This window comes from Sabethes cyaneus, chromosome 3 (assembly GCF_943734655.1).
Source record: "Sabethes cyaneus chromosome 3, idSabCyanKW18_F2, whole genome shotgun sequence".
Classification (NCBI taxonomy): domain Eukaryota; kingdom Metazoa; phylum Arthropoda; class Insecta; order Diptera; family Culicidae; genus Sabethes; species Sabethes cyaneus.
Window position 1 is genome coordinate 238,054,960 of NC_071355.1, and position 21,068 is coordinate 238,076,027.

The 21,068-nt window shown below is 41.3% G+C and overlaps 3 protein-coding genes across 3 annotated transcripts; 1 reads left to right on the forward strand and 2 right to left on the reverse strand.

The window, feature by feature from the left end:
* Positions 1-4,690: 4,690 nt before the first annotated feature.
* Positions 4,691-7,954, reverse strand: LOC128742031 (ubiA prenyltransferase domain-containing protein 1 homolog). The gene is made up of 3 exons (XM_053838211.1): positions 7,400-7,954; positions 7,045-7,319; positions 4,691-6,987 (listed from the first exon to the last, which is right to left on the reverse strand). Exons 1-3 carry the CDS (start codon positions 7,482-7,484, stop codon positions 6,355-6,357), a joined length of 993 nt encoding a protein of 330 aa, XP_053694186.1. The 5' UTR covers positions 7,485-7,954; the 3' UTR covers positions 4,691-6,354.
* Positions 7,955-15,281: 7,327 nt separating this feature from the next.
* Positions 15,282-16,808, forward strand: LOC128742748 (ribosome biogenesis protein WDR12 homolog). The gene is made up of 3 exons (XM_053839200.1): positions 15,282-15,449; positions 15,512-16,446; positions 16,506-16,808. Exons 1-3 carry the CDS (start codon positions 15,382-15,384, stop codon positions 16,781-16,783), a joined length of 1,281 nt encoding a protein of 426 aa, XP_053695175.1. The 5' UTR covers positions 15,282-15,381; the 3' UTR covers positions 16,784-16,808.
* A 78-nt stretch (positions 16,809-16,886) lies between these two features.
* Positions 16,887-17,623, reverse strand: LOC128743882 (uncharacterized). The gene is made up of 2 exons (XM_053840569.1): positions 17,490-17,623; positions 16,887-17,418 (listed from the first exon to the last, which is right to left on the reverse strand). The coding sequence occupies exons 1-2, from the start codon at positions 17,616-17,618 to the stop codon at positions 16,930-16,932; spliced, it is 618 nt and encodes a 205-aa protein (XP_053696544.1). The 5' UTR covers positions 17,619-17,623; the 3' UTR covers positions 16,887-16,929.
* Between the last annotated feature and the right edge of the window lie 3,445 nt (positions 17,624-21,068).

A 21,068-nucleotide genomic window follows, 5' to 3' on the forward strand; every position in this document is an offset into this window, starting at 1 on the left:
TTGTATTTATGGGTAATGCTAATATCTGCATTTTCTCTGACAGCCAAGCGACACTAAAAGCACTTAAAGCTTTTAAGTGTTTCTCAAAAATTGTCTGGGATTGCATTTGTCTCTTACAGCAACTGAGCCAGGTAAACTCGGTAAACCTGTACTGGGTCCCTGGTCATTGCGGAATAGATGGAAATGAACTCGCAGACGAACTAGCCAGATGTGGTTCTAACTCTCCATTCACAGGTCCGGATCCATTCTGCGGTATCTCGGACTGTGTGATGAAGAGTGGGCTGAAACAATGGGAGAGCCGAACAATTATGGCCAATTGGATGGCCGTACAATCACTCAATCAAAAAAATTTATAATGCCTAGTATTAAGATTACTCAGAAGCTGCTGAGTCTCAATAAGAGAGATCTCAGCACGTTTACCGGTCTGGTGACAGGACATTGTCCGAGTAAATATCATCTTCGGAATCTCGGTTTCGTGCCAGATGATATTTCGGAACACTTACTGTGCAATTGTGGAGCACTAATAGGACGCAGACTGCAGTATCTCAAAAAGAGCCTACTAGAGCCTTGGGAGATCTGGTTTGCGTCGCCGATCAGGATTACAAGGTTTATAAACCAAGTCATCCCTGATTGGCACCTGTCTCGCTCCAGCTACCAGCCTACCACTTCCTCAATAAGTGATAGGTAAGCCTGAAGCGTACAGCAAAAGAAACAATGGGGCATACCACAATAGTTCAAAATAATGGGCGCAGTGGTAAGAGTACCCAACAGAAGAGGATGCATCATCATCGGAGATGCAAATGCACGTTTCGGTGGGGAGATACCCTTCCGTCCTGTCATTGAAAGACATAGCCTTCATCTGTCAAGTCGACCAATAACAACGATCTACGGATTCTACATCTGTACGTACCACCTATTTTCTACGTCTGAAGCGTGATCAACGAATTGCAGAACACCAGGAAGAGAGGGAAAAAGATATAAGTGAGTTGTGGAGGAACCTCCATGGTGCCACTGAAACAACTGCAAAAGAAGTGATAGGTACGACGCGTGGAAAACAGTGTAACAGCTGGTTTGATGTCGAATGCCAAGGGCGAGACAGATGAGAAGAACCAGGCCAGGAGTTACATGCTCACTGCGGCTATCACGTCAGAACAGGGAAAAGGGACAGGGAACCGTCTAAAAAACACGAGCTTAGAGGAGAGATTCATCAGCAGCTACACACGGAGTTTCTACAAAACGGTGAGATGCAAGAATTTTGTCATGTCTGGCAAATGAAAAAGCTGCCTTTATTGGTTTACTGACAAAATGGCGGTAGCAACCAGGTGGAACGAACACTTCCAGACGCTGTTGAACAGAGAATAAATTCGGAGATCAGCAGGAACAGGATCAGAACCGTGGGTGATGACCACGCTGTGGAGCCACGAACACAGGAGGAGGTTAAGGCGATCAGTGGGCTGAAAAACGGCTGCTGGGAAGAACGGTGTCCCGGCTGAACTCCTAAAAGCGGCTGTATGAAGTAATCCACCGCACCGGATCATTGTTAAGATATGGGAGGAAGAACAAATGTCAGAGGAGTGGTTAAATGGCCTTATTTGTCCTATTTTTAGAAAAGAGCATCGACTCAAGTGTAAAAACTATCAAGGCATTACATTGCTCAATTCTGTCTGTAAAGTGCTTTCCCGTATTCTGTTCCGCAGACGAAGACTGTTGGCAGAGTCCTTCGTCAGCGGATACCCAAACTGTTTTTTGTGACGGTCGCTCCAAGACCGATCAGATGTTTACCCTGCGTCAGTTATTAGACAAGTTCTGTGTGTACAACTTATAGACTCATCATCTGTTTGTGAACTTTAAGGCGGCGCACGATACAGTCAAACGAAACGAACTGAAGTTTGTTGCGCTGATTCGTGCGCAAATTCGCTGATGGACGGAAGCTGATGGATTGGGGGTTATGAGCGTAAAACTTTGCGATCTATACTTGGTGGCAAAATGGAAAATGGAGTGTGGCGCAGACACATTGTGACGGCGAATAGCCCCCAGACGTTTGGCAGTGTAAACTACACGCTGACTGCTTTTTTCACCGGGCGAACTCGACGTGCGTCACCGTGACGGATCGAATCAAAAACGAAAACAAACATTGGCTATAGTTAAAATCTGAAAGTCACGGTCGCGTTCCTACAAATTAAAAAGTGAATCAATTTAATCGATATTTAAAAGTGAATTTATTATTCTATTTGATAAAATTAATTTGTTAATTAAAACCTACTTAGCTAAATTACTATTTACAGTTAAAAGTGCGTAAAATGATAATTTGATTACTAATAAATGTCTAATGAAGTAATTCTAAAAATTCTAGTTGAAAAACGTTAACCTCAACTAGTGCTTAAACTACAGGGAAGAATTTCTTTGGTGTAAAATTGTACTGAAAATTTGTAAGTTTAGATAATTATATGAAATAATGTTACTAAAATTAATAAATAACTTACAGCTAAAGCTAAACCCATCAAACCGTTGCGTTTTGCTACAGAAACAGTGCCAACACACATAAACCACGAGATGTATCAAGTACACAAATAGTTGGTAAACTTAGGGTGGCACAATGTGGCAGGCTGCGAGGAGCTGAGCAGCAGAGAACCAGGAAGAGGCCGTAGACTTCGGGGCAGGCCCCGCACCCAATGGATGTGCGCTATCGAGGACGAAGCACGTTCAGTGGGTGTTTGAAGGAATTGGGAAATGGTAGTCTAGCTTCAACAGCACTGGAGGACCTTGATTCGTTCGGCGCAGGATCGATAACGGGCAATTACCTCTAAATAAAATAAGTAGATGTCAGCATTAGTGGCTCACCGTAGCGCTAAAGGAGGTATATTGGAATGGGGTGTACTTACGTCACCTCCAAGAACGACCATACGTATTACCTACTTCCACCAAACTCTTCACCATCGGTACACAGGGAGATCACTCAACAAAACAGAATCACAAATGGAGCTCGTTTTGATAGATGGTCGGTATTTCTCAGACATTATCAATACCTCAACACCTACTAGGGCACTAGCATAGCTTCGGACCACTGCTAGTGATGATTAAAATGATATCGACGTTTTGTCTCGAAACTCCACTGCACTGGCGCAGACAAACGTACTACGAGCTGCAGGCATTACTTGAAGAGATTCCCATCGTACACCTGGCGGAAGTAGCGAGGCCACGGTGGGCCAACCACGTCGCAAGGCTGCCGGACAACTGTGTAGCGAAATCTGTTCTCTTCATGCACCACACCGGCACCAGAAATAGAGGGTCCAACTTGCTAGATGACTTTGTTGGTTGAAGACGACTTGCGTGTATTAAGACGCTCAACGAATTGCCGATGAGTAGTCGTGGACCGTGCGCAATAGAGTGAAGTTCTTGATATAGCAGGAGCCACCCCGGCTCTAAGACGATTTCTTCGTACAGGGGCATGTCATCTGATATTTTAATTGGACCTAATTTAAGGAAGAACGCAGGATCTGTCAGTTTTGCCTCCGCCGGCAGCAGGCATTTTTCATCCCAAATTTTCTGTCGATGAATCGAGCAGCGGTCACAGCCGCTTTTTAAGCTTACGGACGTTATCGCTTGAAATGAGGTACACTTGGGACGCGCAATACACCAATGTATAAGCGCAACCAATGAGGAATCGGTGTGGTTGACTAACCAATGCGTTTAACATCACTTCGGACTGCATAGACGCATTATTCATTTCAAAGTAGTTGTAGTTTGTCTCAGAAAACAACTGGTGCTGGTCTTTCCCAAAGAAGAAAAGGTGGAAGCAGTACTTCGATGAACCTCTCAATGGCGTGCAATTTTATAACAAAGGAAACGAATTCGTTTGTGTTTTAAGCGACGCTCAATGATAGAAGAATGTAAGGAAGCTATCCAGCGGTTGAAAAAAGACAAGGCAGTAGGAAATGATGGTATTGCAGCGAACATTTCAAATCAAAGTGAACTCGGAACAAAGCGACTATCGATTGACTATCATGACTAGAGATACAGAATGACTAGCTAATTACCGAACGATTACTATCCAGAATGCTGTCTACAAAGCGCGTGCTTGGGTCATCTTCCATCAACGGTTGCTACTAGCTAGTAGATTCGTGGGAAGTCATCAGTCCGGATTCATGGAAGTTCGGTCTAAAATGGACCAGATATTTACCTAGCGGCAAATCCTCCAAAAACGTCGTGAAATTCTGAGTCCCAACGTTTAAGTCTGAGGTAGTGTAAACCGGCAGCGAATATGGGGAATTAGGATGGATGATATTCAATGCTGTGTGGGATTTTCTGGTGGATTGTCAAATCTCACATTGTTCTTCGACAAAATGCTTGCTCTGCAAAATTGCGCTAGAAGGTGATATAATGCAAGTGATGATTAACATCCGAAACATGACATTGAACAAGTTCGGTCGATTTGTCCGTCGACGATTTGGATTTTTAGATTAATACCTATACCGAACTAAAAGGCTAGGCAGATGAGATTGGAATGACGCGAGATGCGATTATATTATAAAGGCCTTGTCCTGAGACGTCAGGCCAGTTGTGTATCCAAGCAAGCGAGCTCGCACTCGGACAACACATTCAGTGTTTCCATGGTAACGAAGTAAACTGTGATTTCCACTACGTTAATTAAAATGTCATGCAATATCGTATAATCTAAAGAGCAGTTACTTGGTTTTTTTTTTTTGTTGTTGTTTGTTTTGTTCTCGTATTATCTGCAACTTTCACTGATAAATTTACAAATCTATATCGTCATCGTTATCTATTAGGGAAATAACCTATTGCAAAATTAACGAACATCTTCGCTCTAATAATTTGTTTTAACTGGTTTCTCACCACAAGCAAAAGCATAAACTTCTAGCCTGCGAATATAATATCTATATTTCAGCGAACAATTTGATAAAATCGGGGGTGGGGGGAGAGGCCAGTGTGTCAAGTCGACACCGACCCTGCTTCGGTTAATTTTGGGAAATTCGAAGTAGACGACATGTTTGGCATGTGTTTTTTGTTTTGTTTTAATCATCTTTTAACTTTTCTATTTTCAAGTTTTAATGCTTACGACCGGTTACCCTACCTTAATGCATAACAATAAATTATTTTGTAAGTACTTTTTTACTATAGTGAGATTAAATTTATAAAGAATCCTAGAACGTTAGAACGAACATCATGCGTGTTTTGCTTCTTGAAGTTGAATCGGTTCTGCCGGCTTGCTCATTCTGGTCCGACGAACGGACAAACAATATACTATTCAAACACTGAATAATTAATAACAGTTCATAAGTTGATGATTTTCTTCCGGGACTCTTTTTGGGAGTTAAGAAACCACTTATCTCTACACTGATGATTGGGTTGTAAAATTACGTTTGGGGGTTTTTATCTTGTTCGGTTTATCCTTTTCCACTTCCACTGCGTATGTCTAATAATATATACCCTATGAAATACAGCTAGTTATTGTCGCACTTTTTTTTCTCTCAGCGGAACTTGTCCATTTTCCGTTGCATCCTCAGTCCAGTTTTGCTAAAAGAGGTCTGGCAGCTATATTTGCACATCAATGATTTTTTATAAGTATCTACTTGGATGCTTTGCGTTTTCGTTTGTTCCACGTCTCAACAATAGGAAATTGATATGGAACAAAAGATAATTTTCTCATCTAATAAGAATAAGTACAAAGTTACGATGTTCTTAATTTGTATTGGAAAATTTATACGCGGTATGTTTCAATGCTTATAGGATGCTTACTTCCTGGGGTGGGGTTCATGATTTGGTTCGGTTTTAGCGAGTCAATATTCTGGTTTTGATATGCAGTTCAAGGATCGAGAGGTATTTAATTTGGGAAAGCATCACTCCGAAGATAATAATGATTGGTTGAACAGGAAAAACTTTCGCAACACAATTTTCGTGCAAATACTACTAAAACTAGTACTGTTTTTATTTTTTGTAAGTACCAAAAGCTTCTTTTGAACTAAATTAAATAAACAAAACGTTTTTGTTAAGCTCATAAATATGTAAAATGTACTGGGGAGCAGACTGCGACATGTTCGTATTTGTTCATTCAGCTGATTGTTTCGAGTCTTTCGGCTTTTAACTCCTTCTTTCCTATCATAGAGCAGTAAAAAAGATAATGCACGACGACAAATAAACAAAAAGAATCTTAAATTAAAGAAAAATCTCTCGCACAATAAATAAATTATTACAAGTAGGTATGATAGTAGGTAGATATTTAGCGTAGGAGCGAGTGAGGCGATAAAATGTGCCAGATAAACAAATTACGAGTCATCATTACACAACAATTTGTGAAGATACTGTCAACAGTACCTGCCACTGGGCCGTCCGAATCTACTTCCTGGTGATGAACGGCAGCTGCGGTGCCACGAAACAAGCCAGCACATAGAGAATGCCGAAGAAAAGGTTCAGCTTTGCCGTCTGTCGCGGTACACCGTGCATGGTGGCTTCATTGCGCAGCTGCTTCTCGATCTTGAAAGCTTGCGGCAGCGTCACCATCGGGATCAAGAAAGCACTCGAATATTTCATGCCCAGCACCACGAACATTACGTACGGTGTAAATAGCAACAACGCATACAGGATATAGGACGATGTCTTACCGATTAGGATAGCCAGCGTAACGATTCCAACCTTCTTATCCGATTCGGCATCGCGAGTATTGTTGCTATGCAGAATGGCTTCCGTGTTCAGAGCCAGCGGGATGGCGTAATAGATGGTCATCCACTCCACGTGTCCGGTTTGTGCCATAAAAGCGAACAGCACCGAAATCGGTCCAAAGATAATCAGAATCAACACATCGCCAAGGGCGATGTACTTCAGTCCAATACCACCGGTATAGAGAAAACTGGAGGACAATCCGCCAAAGTAGACCAACGCTAGATGCTCTAGCCTAGCGGGTGACATATACACCAGCAAAATAAACCCAAAACATCCGGCACAGTAAAGAACCGCCCCCAACGTGACAACCTACAAAACAACCAATAACAATTTCGAACAAAAGCAACCAAACGAAATGACACAAACCTCATCCTTGCTAAGAATGTGATCCACCAGCGTTCGATCGTCCGACTTGCGGTTGTCAATGCCCTTCACGAAATCAAAGTAGGTGTTGACCACGTTGCCGGCGCAGTGCACCGTCACCACCGTCAGGATGGTGCACACGAACGACAGGAAATTAAACTCGTGAAATCCCACCGTCCGGTAGGCAAGCGTGGACCCCAGCAGGGTCGGCACCAAGCTTGCCGACAACGACCACGGCCGCAGTGCCGAAAGGTACGTTTTGATTTTCATCAACGGTGCTGCAATGCAATGAAACAGGTAAAAAGTGTAAAATTGAACCAACGTAAACAAAGGCGCGCACCTTTGGTCGAAAACTTACCATCGATCTTTCCGCAGTCTTTTTCCTTCTCATCGTTAGGTTTACTGTTTTCTGAACAGTTACTGTTTAAAGAGTGGTTCTCCATTGGTTGACTGTTAAGCAAATAACAACAGCGTCCTAAATACGCGTATGGTGCAATCACTTTCGCTTTCACCAACCACACCACTACCTGTTGTGCGTATGTCACTTGGGGTCCAACGAAAGATGGTTTGTCCTATTTCTTTTTTTTTTGGAAATTCTTGCCCTTTGTCTCCTTTGTAGCCGCAGCCGATCCCGTATGATTGATCGGTGTTTGTCGTCGAAACTGGTCCTGCCACTTTTCGTGTCTGCCTACAGACAGAGACTGATGAGAGCGATGTTATCTGCTTTGCCGAATGCTGATGCAAGGAGCTAACAGAATGATTTAACGATCGAAGTTTTCTGCTGCTTTTAAATATATTGCACTAAGTTGTATTTGTCGGCCGGTTACAACTACGTCGGTATGTTCTTTATCAATTTTTGATTAATTCTTTTGGATAAAAGATGCTGTGCTACCGAGTACCGAATACCGATGTTTCTTTCGCTTGTCACGTCATCCAAAACCGACGAAGACAAACCAGCAGAGCAGAAGCTGCAAAGAACTGTCAAAACGGTTTTTGAGGGGACCACCGATGGTACTATCGATTTAGAACAGGGCAGGATTTACGTTTTCTAATTTTTCTTTATAAAATAATTAAAAAAGTTTAAAAAATTTACTTTTTATTTTGCAGGCCTCTCTGATTATTTTGATATTAATTTTGTAATAATCCAACCACGGGAAATGGAGAAAAGCGATCATACATATAAGCAATATACGCTCTTAAATAAGTCTTCCTGTAAATAGGTTGGATTTAACTAAAAGCCGGTTGAAACTACTCGAAATGCCCTTAAAGTGTACAAACTCAAATTGTGGGTAAAAAATTCAACCAATTTTGGTTACTTGCTACCGATAATTGAATTGTTTTCTGCACTCTTAAATGATTCTACCCGGAAATAATTCGAATTTAGCTAAAGCTGGGTTGAAACTACTCAAAATACCCTTAAATTATTCTCTGTGATAAATAACGCACTTTCAAGTTCCTACTGCCAACTTTTTGGTTGAAAAACTACTCAAAATCTGTGTTTGTAGACGTTAAGGGCATTTTGAGTAGTTTTAACCAAGTTTTAACTAAATTCAACCAATTAAGACTGTGAACCATTTCGCGAAATTTTTAACTTTTTAGTTGAAATTTGACAGTTCGATGGTTATTTCTACTCGAGTGGTTAAAATCAGTTCAGAATGCGAACCATTTCATATTTGACAGATTGTTGTTTTACTCAATGAGAGCATATATAAGGTGAGGATGAAGATATGTTTCTATACCAGCGAATTTATTTATTCAGCCCATGTTGGAATCGGATGAATTTTTGGTGTTCATTTGCACCTATTTGATAGATAAAACTTATCTCAGTTCATTTGGGGCTGAATAAACAAATTTGTTATATGTTAAACATCCATACATTGGTGAAAAAAAATTCAAGGAAAAATCAGTGAAACACATCGAAGCCCTTTCCTCACTTGTGGTATATCTCATTGGCTCTCAGAACTTGGTTAAAACCACCCCATCACCATCTCTATATCGAGCTGCAGTGAACGTCAGCGACAGCATGTCCGGGGCTCAAAATTTGGCAGCGGGCCCAAATCAGACTGCTGGCATTTGAATGAAACGCAGTGCTGACATGCTATCTCATTTTCGCACACACGAGATGTTGGCGGCGAAAACATGGTTGCCTACCGATGGGGTGGTTAAAACTAACCATGCTCCCGAGCAGGGTTATTTTCGAAAAACCATCGAACTGTCAAATTTTAACCAAAAAGTTAAAAATTTCGCGAAATGATTCACAGCCTTACGGGTAAACTCATTTAAGAGTGTGTGACAAATAGCGCACTCTGAAGTTCCTACTCTCAATTTTTTGAATGAAAAACTACTCAAAGTCTGATTTTGTACGCTTCAGGGCATTTTGAGTAGTTTTAACAAAATTTTAGCTAAATCCAACCAATATGAAGTATTCCACCACGCACACATATAACGATTTTTTGACATTAGTTGGGGCTCTCGCTGAAGCTGTTTGCAGTAGGAATAATATCAACAACATAAAAATCCAAACTCCCGGATCCTCCCCTCCACTCTTTGCTCCCCTCTGAACCCTACACATACGAGCCCCAGCAAATGTTATTCTCGTTTAGTGATGAAACTGCAATATACTTCATAGCTCCTTTGAATATCTTCTGACTTACTGCCTATTGTCATTTGTTTGATAGCATAATATCAATTATAAAAGTCAACCCCGGTGAACAAATAGGCATATTCAGAATTGATATTGATTCACTAGAAGTAGCACGTATTTCGTTTTTATTTGCCCCGTTCCCGAAAGTCTTTTCCGGCAGTTCGTCCGCTTCGGTCATCGATATTCCGTGCGCTTTTTGGACCTCACGCTTACAAGAGTGATGCTGAAATGTGATTGTAGTTTTTTTGACGTAGGACTACGTCTTACGGCAAGTTTTAAGATAGGGTGTCATTCCAAAAAATCGAAAAATGCGAGCGTCACGAAAAATGAAAGGTTTTGAGCGCTAATAGCTCAGCGGTTTTCCCATCGATTTTCAATATTCTTACACCAATCGATCGGAAAATCTTCTAAGAATTGACCCAAATGAAGAAAAGTGTGGATTCTTGATGTTAAACTATTGAAAAGTTGAAAATAATGAACCTATGTTTTACCAGAATTCTCGCTTCGTGATTGGTTGGATGATTCTTTGCGATGATCTAAACCTATACCAATTTGATATCTGTGCTTGGGAAGTAAGCCAAAACAAGTGACCAAGTTTCCTCGTTTCAACAAGATTTCTTAACACCGTGGTTAAACCTAGACCATTTTGATGTCCTTGCTTGGGAAGTACGCCAGAAAGAGTGACATAGCCCCCTCGTGCCAACAGATTTCTTACGAACGCGATTAAACCTAGTCTAATTTGATGTCTGTGTTAGGGAAGTGTGCCACAAAAATGACACAAGTTCGTTGTCCCAACAGATCGCAAATTCTTTACTGCGAGACGATTAAACCTAGGCGAATTTGATATCTGTGTTGGAAAAATGTGCTACAGCTGTAGTGTTCGATTATAATACGACTCTGTATGAAGGTGAAATTAGTCATCATCGTTTCTGCCAATTTCAAAAGCAGTTTTTTTGTTTGAAACAAAAATTCGGTTTATGAAAATATATTCGCTGTGTTTAGATTGGCAAGAAGAATGCAGTATATACATTTTTATAAACACAATCCCGCTTTTGGGCCCAAAAGCTGTTTCCGAAATTGGGCTTTATGACGAAAAGTCAATAACTGCTAGTTTCCCGTGAATACGCATGCTTACCGTTTCATTAGAAGTGTATTGAAAAGATGTGCTGTTGATAAAATAGGATTGAATTGGTAAAATCCCTTCAACGTGGGGAACCATGAGTAATAAAAACAATCTTTAATTTCAGTAAGGTAGCAGGAAAGCAATAGTTTGTGTTCTTGATTTTGTTAAATTGTTTTCAAATGCACAATCTTTTGAGAATTGAACGTATGCAATGTTACTACTTTGATAAATGTTACATACAACGCATGTAGCATGTATATATGTTGCATATAGCATGTACACATGAAGAATCGAATGATTACAAGCATGAATACATGCTACTATCACTACAAAGTGACTTACGTAGTCCTGCGTCACCTATATATGCGGTCGTGTCTTGTACACAACTCCTCTGATTTTTTTTTCGTTGCCAGTTCTGAGGAAAGAGCATCCACTTATCTATGTTTATTCTACTATCTATTCGCGACTACGAAAGTAAAAGATTTTTAGGCTTGTTCGCTCTTACTCTTACACGAAAACCCATGCACGCTATGTTCGAAGGCACTTATTATTTCACTTTCATGTACCTACCTCTTCACAGGCTGTTAATATTGATCAAAACAAAGAATTTAAAAAAAGGTCTTAAATTATTCTATCGGGTTTATTGAAAAATTCAATTTTTAAGTTTATATAGGGGTCATTCCCTCTAAAGCGATCTTACCCATTGTAATCGACCACCTCCGATTTGAACCAAATTTGGTATAATTGTTCATTCCAACCTCAATTTCCAAAAGTTTTGTACTGATTGATCAATTGGAATTCATTAGGAGACAACTCACTGAATGCCACTGAAAGGGGGCAGTGGCATTCAGTGAGTTGTCTCCTAATGAATTCCAATACGATTGCTGACAGTGTTTGTTTATCCAAAAGTTTGGTTGCTACAGTTACTGTTTTGTTTGTTTGTAATTTTATAGTAACAAATCAAAGTCCGCCTTGTCAGAGATGCAAGCGCCACGCAACGGGAGCATTACCACATGCTTTCAAGATGGCGGTTGGTTTTTACGCACCCCACGAGATTAAGATGAATGTCGGTTCACTGTGGTAATTCGTAGCATAATGTTTATTTGGCAGCATAAGGTGAACGGCTCACTGGTAACTTTGATCTTTTGTTCAGACTGAAATTGAAATCCTCCACTTTGTTCAACGTAGATGATGGTATGACGGACCATGAAAAATAGGAGAGACCGATTCTTGTCGCTTGCTCTGGTATATAACAAGTGGTAAGCCGGTGAACAGCATTATTCAAACACTAGCTGCGTTACTGCCAACATCTTATCGGCATGTCTGGACGCGGTAAAGGAGGAAACATCAAGGGCAGCGAAAGTCACGCTCGAGCCGTGCGCGTCTGCAGTTCCCGGCCGGTTGAATTCACCGGCTGTTGAGGAAAGGAAACTATTGAAGCTGGAGCTGGCTGCCGTGATGGAATACTTAGCTGCTTGAGTTGGCAGGAAATGCTGCTCGAGACAACAAAAACACCAGAATTATCCCACGTCATTTGCAGCTGGCCACCTGGACTGGTATTTCATCGTTACTTATGACAATACACGAACGGCTTCGTCAATCGCATGGCTGCTGAAGCTTTCCGGTTGGTTCGTTGCAAAAAGCTGTGCCTGGTTTGCATGCAACTGCAGTTATCGGTCCAATTTACCGAAAAGAAAATTACGTTAAGTGCGTTAGTGTAAGTTTATTGCAAGCTGGAGGTATCATAATCAAGCAATCGGTCCTTTTAAGAGCCACACAACGATTGAAGAGTTTATTATATTTTCTTGCCCAGTCAATACCATAATAACACTGGCAACGAGGGAACAGTTGAATTTTTCGCCGTTGCGGATGACCAACGAATGGCGGGAATAAGTTTTCTGGTCACGGGCGACATTTTCTGCCACTTCCAAAACGTCTGCAGCTTGTAATTGCTTTATTATCAGTGTTCTTCTTTTGTAAGCCGCAGAAAAGTTTTGCGCAAAATTTTCGGCTTTTTTTAAAAATCACGCGTATTGTCTTCCGATTACGTAGAAACATATCATGAAAATTTATTTACTATTTGGTTTAGTGTGACTTCGATTCGTTTTAATAAAACATTCAATCAATTCATGGAAATAACGTCGAAATCGGTTGAGGATTAAACGTATACAATGTTACCACTTTGATCAACGTTACGTATGTAGCACATATGTGTTTGTAGCGATTCGTCATGTGTACAGAATCGTATTACTGCATACATGGATACATCCTACTATCGCTACAAACAGACTTGCGTCCCAAGTAACAACGGTAGCAATTGCTGTTTACTGGCTGCTTCAAGGCGATCAAAGCTGCATAAAGTAAGCACTTAAATGGTGGTTGAACAAGCGATATTTAAACTACTTTAAGTTCTTCAAAGGCTGATAAGCATGTTTAATAGCGGATTTTTCTGCTAAGCAATCCGCTTCAAAACAGCCATAAACATCAAACTGTTTTACGGCTGCTTAAAGTGTACAGTAGAGGTTTTCATTAGCTCACAGCTTTCAAACTACTTTAAAGGTGTTAAAGTGGCTTTACAAACTACTATCAAGTTTTCATTCGGCTCTCAGCACACATACTGTCAGATAGAATTTCGCCATTCGGCTGACAGCAAAAGTTTGTCAATTATCGACATTATCGACTGCTTTCAGGTGTAAAGATATTCCCACTGTCTGTTCTGCAGATGCAGATGGGGCGGATCATACGCTGAGTGCTTATGGACTAGAAGGTAGCAGATTCAATTCCCGAAAAAACACATGCATTTTTAATTAGCATGCTTATACAAATTAAAGTTATCCGAAATTAAAAATATCGCGTTTGACAATGTTTACGGCAAAAAAAATCGTGTTTCATTTTTTTTAATTTAAAAATAGAGTTTTTGGCTGCATAAAGGTTGATGGGGTTAGCAACATAAGGCTGAAAATCATAAGGCTGAAACACGAAGGGATGAAATTCGAAAGGCTGAAAACTAAGTAAGCCCTACATAAGGCTGAATGGACAAAAGGTCGCGTCGTAAGGCTGAATGTTCGAAAGGCTGAATAACGAATGGCTGAAACTTTGAATAAACAATGTGTATGTAATGCTAAAGGCAGAAATTTCAGAATTTTTCACAACTTCAACTTAAATCGAAGAAAACTTAATTAATTTTTGATAATTTTTTATAAATTATGAAAAATAGTTACACTACATTTTATAGTGTCCAACGGGGAAAGCGTATCATTTAAGCTTAACTTGTGCACTGAGAAGGCATTGCATGCTTTTCATCTCGTTTCAATGTGTTCCAGTAAATTTTTACAATGATCCCATGTTTATGTGCCAAACACATTCCTAGATGAGTCAGGACGAGACGGCCGCAGGCCGCGAGTGTTCGCCGGCGACCCGCCCTATTTAGGTGCAAGCATTTTCCTGGGTTTACTCACTAGTAGGGGTTATCCCTTAGTTGAATCCGAACAAGCGGTAACGAGTAAGTACAGCATATAACGAACACTTGAGCAGGCAGAAAGCCGCGAAAGTTTTATGACATACTCGCCCGTATGAATAAAACAGTTCTGTTTGCTTTGCTTTCCCCTGGCAAACCTTATAGACGAAGTAAAGCATACTCATTCACTCATACGAGAATTTTTTAACTGCAATATGTAGTTAAATCCAATGACTCGAACTATGAATGGCAAATAATAACTGTAGCAGAATTTGACTCAGAAATAATCCTTATTGTAATAAAGCTGTAATATTTGGCAATAGTCTGTGAAACAATGCGCTTCTTTTCAGCCTTATATATTTTTCAGCCTTATGATGTTTCAGCCTTTTGATTTTCAGCCTTTCGGTTTTCAGCCTTTCGATTTTCAGCCTTTCGTAGGAAACCCATTGTGCAAACTGGCTGTTGAAAAGTGCGAAAATCCTCCATTAGGCTTCATTGCAGCTTTAAAAGCAGCTATTAACAAGCTCGACGCTTGATAAAATCACCAGATTTAGTTTTTTAAGAGCTGAAAAAAGGTTTTTATTTTTAACCCTAAACCTCCCTAAACCATAGTTCAGCCACAGGTTGAATAAAATCAGCAATAAAAGCGTTTGATCAGCCTGAAACCAGCTTGAACGCACGCGAAAAGGTGGATATCCGGCTGTAAAGTCTGTCGATAAAGAAGGTTCAAGTCTTAGAAAAGACATTTAAACCCAAGGCTTTGCTTTATTACTCAGATATCTGAAGATTTGTACATAAAATGTGTGAAGATTTAAAAAAATTGTTTTTTACCGAAAAACTCGCTGTTCGAGCAGTTTCTCTTCATTTTCGAGTAGTTGCAAACATGCGTGTTTAGAGAAATCTGGCATCTCTGCCCGCATCCGAAGCTGCCATCGTAAACGTCAAAATAGGATTTCGGTTTTCGGATTTCAGCGTGTTTTTGTGTGCGACCTATTTTGTTGGCGGTCGGCGTTTTCCGGCAATAATTTGCTTTTACAAGCTGCTGCTTATTTTAACTTTAGAAAAAACGTTTTAAAAACGTGCTTAGTTAGCCAAACAACGGCTACCATTGAAAGGATGGCACTGAAAATCACCGGCAAAACTGAGGGACAGCTTCAACTGCATCTCACTACCAAGCAGAAGCAGTAAGTATTAATTTACCTGAATTTCCACCACGATGTGGTTCGAATAATTATGATCCTCGTAGATTTGCTGTCCCAGATGTCCCGTACTCCATCCGAGCCAACGTAAGCAATAAAGAATTGAATGTACTGATTAATACATTGTTAAAAGATTCCGATAACCCCGAGGCGGGTAAAGTGGAGTTCGATTTTCTGCTGAATGGAGAATTTGTTAAAATTCCTCTCGGACAACATCTGAAGGAAAGAGAAATATCTTTTGAGGACACAGTTGAGCTGGAATATGTTGAGCGGTACCCAGCACCGGAACCGCAGGACTGTTTGCTGCACGACGATTGGGTTTCGGCACTTGAAGCTCGTGAGGGATGGATTCTGACGGGATGTTATGATAACACCTTGAATCTGTGGACCGCTAAGGGAAAGCACAAACTTACCATTCCGGGACATATCGCACCGGTCAAGGGTGTGACATGGATTTCGTTGAATGAGGAACGGGGTGTGTTTGCAAGCGCATCACAAGATCAAACGGTCATGCTGTGGGAGTGGAACGTGGCTGCCAATTCGGTGGAGTGTGTCCAGGTGTGCAAGGGACACGAACGCGGAGTGGACTGCATTGCAGCCAATCAAAGTAAGACCCGAATGGCAACGGGAAGTTGGGATACGATGTTGAAGGTATGGTCCACGGATGTACGAGAGGACAGTGAGGCGCAGCCTTCGACCAGCAAACGTCAAAAGTTGGATCAAAGTAACCCGCGAACACCGATACTTACACTGGCCGGGCATCGAGAGTGCGTCTCCGGCGTTCAGTGGATTGACGATAATACAATCGTGACCTCTTCGTGGGATCATACGATAAAAATATGGGATCTTGCTTTGAGCGGTGTGAAGTCGGAAATTTCAGGTCAGAAATCGTTCTTCGATTTGAGCTACTCACCGTTGAATGGGTTGATTATTGCTGCTTCACCGGATAAAAATTTGCGATTGTACGACCCTAAATCGAACCGTAAGTACTGGTTCTGTATGTTCAAAAATGAGTGATTTCACACATGTTTTTATTTGCAGAGGGTACTATAGTTAAAAATACGTATCTTGGACACACTCAGTGGGTTCAATCCGTTTGTTGGAGTACCACCAACGAATATTTGTTCGTATCTGGTGCCTATGATAATCACGTTAAATTGTGGGACTATCGCAGCCCAAAGGCACCGATTTTTGAGCTGATTGGTCACGAAGACAAGGTGCTGGCCTGTGACTGGTCCAATCCAAGTATCATCATCTCCGGTGGGTCAGACAACTCGGTACGAGTTTTTAAATCAAAAGTTGCAACACAAAAGGAATAATAACACATTTGTAAAATAGACTAACAGTTGGATATATTTAGCATAAAAATATATTGAGTAAACTTAGTTCGCTTGTAGCTCTGTATAAAAATTGAAAACCTGCTCAATTTGCTATTTACAATGTTAAATTCTACGAAATTGTTCTTCTAAGGCAGAACGCAATAGTGTTCGTCGATTGTTTCTTTGCCGGTTCCACCGATTCGACGCGGAAATCTCATAAGGCACGTTTCACATTTTATTGTCTCACTGGCAGAATCATCGTCACTTTCGGTCGGTAAGCTTGGCTCACGAAACAGATTCCTTTCCAACCAATCGTCATCGAAACCGAAATCGGTCGGTTCGTGCTGGTCGTCCAGTATTTGGGCCGAACCTCCCCAGCAACGCTCCAACATTGGCACATCGGAATCGTACTCCGAGTCATCTACGTCGCTTAGAAAATGATAGGAAACCTGCAGCTGTTGGTGGTCATCCTTTCCGTCGTATGATTCTTCTTGCCCTTCCTGCTGTTCCAAACGAAATCGTTCCAGGAAATCGCTCTGATTGCCTTGCAGCATCTTTCGAAAGGCGCAAAATCTTTCAATATTGCGATAGCAGCTTAAGCACACGAAACTCCGCAGTTCATCCACGTCGATTATCTGCAACAATAGAAGTCAACATCAGTTAGTGATGGTCCCGTAAACTAACCACACGTGTAGAGCAGACTCACGTTGATCTGAGTGCACTGGTAGACTTTCTCCAGAAAAGAGGGATGCTGCTGGTGCAATGCTCCCAGTGGCCACATTTGCCGGCGATGACGCAAACAGAACCGACAAACACAGTCCAGATTGTCATCCATATAGAACAGAAAATTGTATTCTAATTTGAAACTGAGATAATCGGAAAATTAAGCGCCAATCCAATATGTTCTTTTGTCTTATTGCACTGCATTGTTAGTAAATATACGAAACGAGCAATGTCTCGAGTTGTCAAATTGATAAAAAAAAATATTCGAGCAGTAACTCGCGCACGCACGTGTTGAACCTGTTGAACAGCTCGAAAATTGCAAAACCCGCGGCCGCGATTGAAAAATAGTTTTTTAGATGAGTAAAAGATTTTTTTCTATTCTGCCATTATCTTAGAAGATAGCACAATTATATGGAAATAATTTCTTTAACTCATATTTGAGATTTTACCAAGCCGCTCAACGATTTTTTTTTGAATATTTTCGACGTAGGACTACGTCTTACGGCAAGGCTTGGCTAGGCAGTGTGTCGTTGCAAAAAAATTACCTCGAAAACTGATCAGGTTTTGAACGCTGATAACTAAGCGACTTCCTGATCGTCTTAGTGCATTATTTCTTATTTATTTATCACTAGCTGACCCGACAAACTTCGTATTGCCACAAATTAAACTGTGTTGTACATACATCGTGAATTTTGGATGACCTTTGTCACAATCTTGAGTTTTGCAAGTTTCTGGGGAGTTCATGGGTGTTTTAATATACAAATTTTCCTCACAGTAAAGTAGAAAACAACTGCCCCCTTTGCTTAGCCTGATAAAATAAACCGGATAGCATTTAAATATTCGCCATCATTACAAACCATTTCGCCGAATACCATTTTGCGGAACACCAATTCTCAGTTAACCATAACGCGGAATATAGAATTTCGCAGAATAACATTTCGCAAAAAAACTTACGCGGGATGTACCATTTCACGGAAAATCTTTTCGTAGAAAGTACCATTTCGCAGGGGTGACCCAACTGAAGGAAAGTAATAGAGGTCAGTAGATCTAGGAAAATAAATAAACCTAGCTAGAGGTGATCTCTACGGGGGGCTGCCACCCGCAATGGCCGGCGCTTTCGACGGTAGGTCGGCGGCAACACTCGCGGCCTATGGCCGACTCGCGCTGAATTATCTAATGTTACTATTGATAGTTTTTGGTGGTCTTGTTACTGATTAATGTTTTATGAAAGAGTCTAAAATTTCTCGAGTTCGATTAGTTTTTGAGTTACGCAAAAATTTCTGTTTTATTTGTATGATATTCCTTATCCCCCTACTACTGGGACAGAGGGGGAAAAGATTCCTGCCTCCAAAACCTCCCACATGCCTAATTTGGTTCCATTTGCTTGATTACTTCTCGACTTATGAGGAAATTTGTATTTCATTTGTATGGGAGCCCCCCCTCCTAAAAAGATAAGGGGTCTCAATTCATCATAGAAAAAATTCATGCCTCCAAAAACACCCACATGCCAAATATGGTTCCATTTGATTAATTAGTTTTCGAGTTATGAGGAAATTTGTATTTCATTTGTATAGGAGCCCCCCCTCCTATAGTGGGGAGGGGTCTCAATTCACCATTGAAAAAAATGTTGTCTCCCTAAACACCCACATGTAAAATTTTGTTCCATTTGCTTGATTAGTTCTCGAGTTATGCAGAAATTTGAGTTTCATTTGTATTGGAGCCCCCCCTCTTAGTGGGAGGAGGGGTCTCAAACCATCATAAGAACCTTCCCTGGCCCCAAAAACCCCTATATGCAAATATTCACGCTGATCGGTTCAGTAGTTTTCGATTCTATAAGGAACATTCGGGCTGACAGACAGAAATCCATTTTTATAGGTTTAGATTTGTATGGGAGCCCCCCCTCTTAGTGGGGGGAGGGATCTCTAACCATCATAAGCACCTTCCCTGGCACCAAAAACCCCTACATGCAAATTTTCACTCCGATCGGTTCAGTAGTTTTCGATTCTATAAGGAACATAGAGCAGACAGAAATCCTTTTTTATAGGTATAGATATCAACAGACTTACATGGTCCCAGTGGTCAAGTGTATAAATAGTAATAAAAATAACATACCTTATAAAAACGACGGGTAAACAAATTAATTGAACCGGCTGAAGAAGCAGAATGTCGGCGACTAGCAGGGTTTTCGAAGTATCCCTCCGTGTGGAAAGAATATCCAGGTAGATCAGCAGACATCGAGCGACGGATTCGATTCGTTCAGAGCTGTTGTGGTAGTTCCGGTTCCACACCGCAGAACAGTACTCCAGTGTCGATCTGACCAGCGAGCAGTATAATGCTCCAACCGGCGTTGGAGAGCGACGGGTACGAGAGAATATTTTTAGATCTTTGGCATACGATAATCGTGGTCCTTCAAGCACGAGGTTCACGTCGTTGAAATAGAGCAGGAATATGGAGCCTCACAGTCACCTCACCTAAATTTTTTAGGTGAGAGCACATTTTGCGATTCTCAGGTGACTCCGCTCACCTGGGTGACTGTACAAATCAAATGGGGCCGGTAAGGTGAGGTGAGGGTGACTGAGAATAGAACCTCCTGAGAATTATTCCTCGGTAATTGTACACATCTCGCTTGTTGCCTTTTTTGTGCACAGGAAACATTTGAGCAGATTTCCAGCAAGCCGGAAGAATACCACTGGAGATGGACTTATGGAATACCGCCAGAGTGTAAGCGATCTGCGACCTGACGAGACTTTTCTACGCGCAGCCCTTTTTCGCTCGAAGCAGGACTGTGCATTTAGCAACATGAGAGCGAAGTCGCGTCGCGTCGCAGTCGCTTTTGCTCTGTACGGGGCCGTAGTCTAAGCAAACAAGAGTGCTGCTTCAAGAAAGCGGACGGACTGCGTATTAACAGTGGAAATCATCTCGTTGTTTATAGCCAGATCACTCGGAGCTTGACCGTATGATGGGATGTTGCCTCAAAGGCAGCTTCAATGCGATAAATCATAGAGAAGGGCAGCTCGCATTCCTTGTGCTGCTCATTCATAAACTTGTATGGAAATTTTTCGTAGAGCGGCACTTTTGATGATTTGAGTCTACGCCATTCACTCGTTTGCCAGGGAGCACGTGAGCCGAAACGTTTTTTTTTTCGCTTCATGTCTATCAATGACATACGACATGATTGACTGTAACTGTGACGTGACACTGTACCTGTCGCGAATGCTGGTAGCGCCGGTATGAAGTACAGAAAGAGCCGGATCGGGGTACAGGAAACCGCATTGGGTTTGCCTTTTGCCTTCACGTTATGTCGGAAAGATTGAAGTCTCTAAGTCTCGAATGGACACGAGAGTGTCCCCGAGATGTGCACGAAACCCATCTCTCGATCCAATGTAACCCTGATCAGTCACGTCGGTCGCTTCAGTTTGTTCGGAAACCCGTGTTGGTACATTATCTGCCATTAGCTGGTTTCGATCGACTGTCCTATGCTACTTTGAAGTCGATAAAGATCCCGACATTTCTGAAAGTTATATCGGATAGCAACAATTTGGTCCGTCTCTAAGCAAATGTA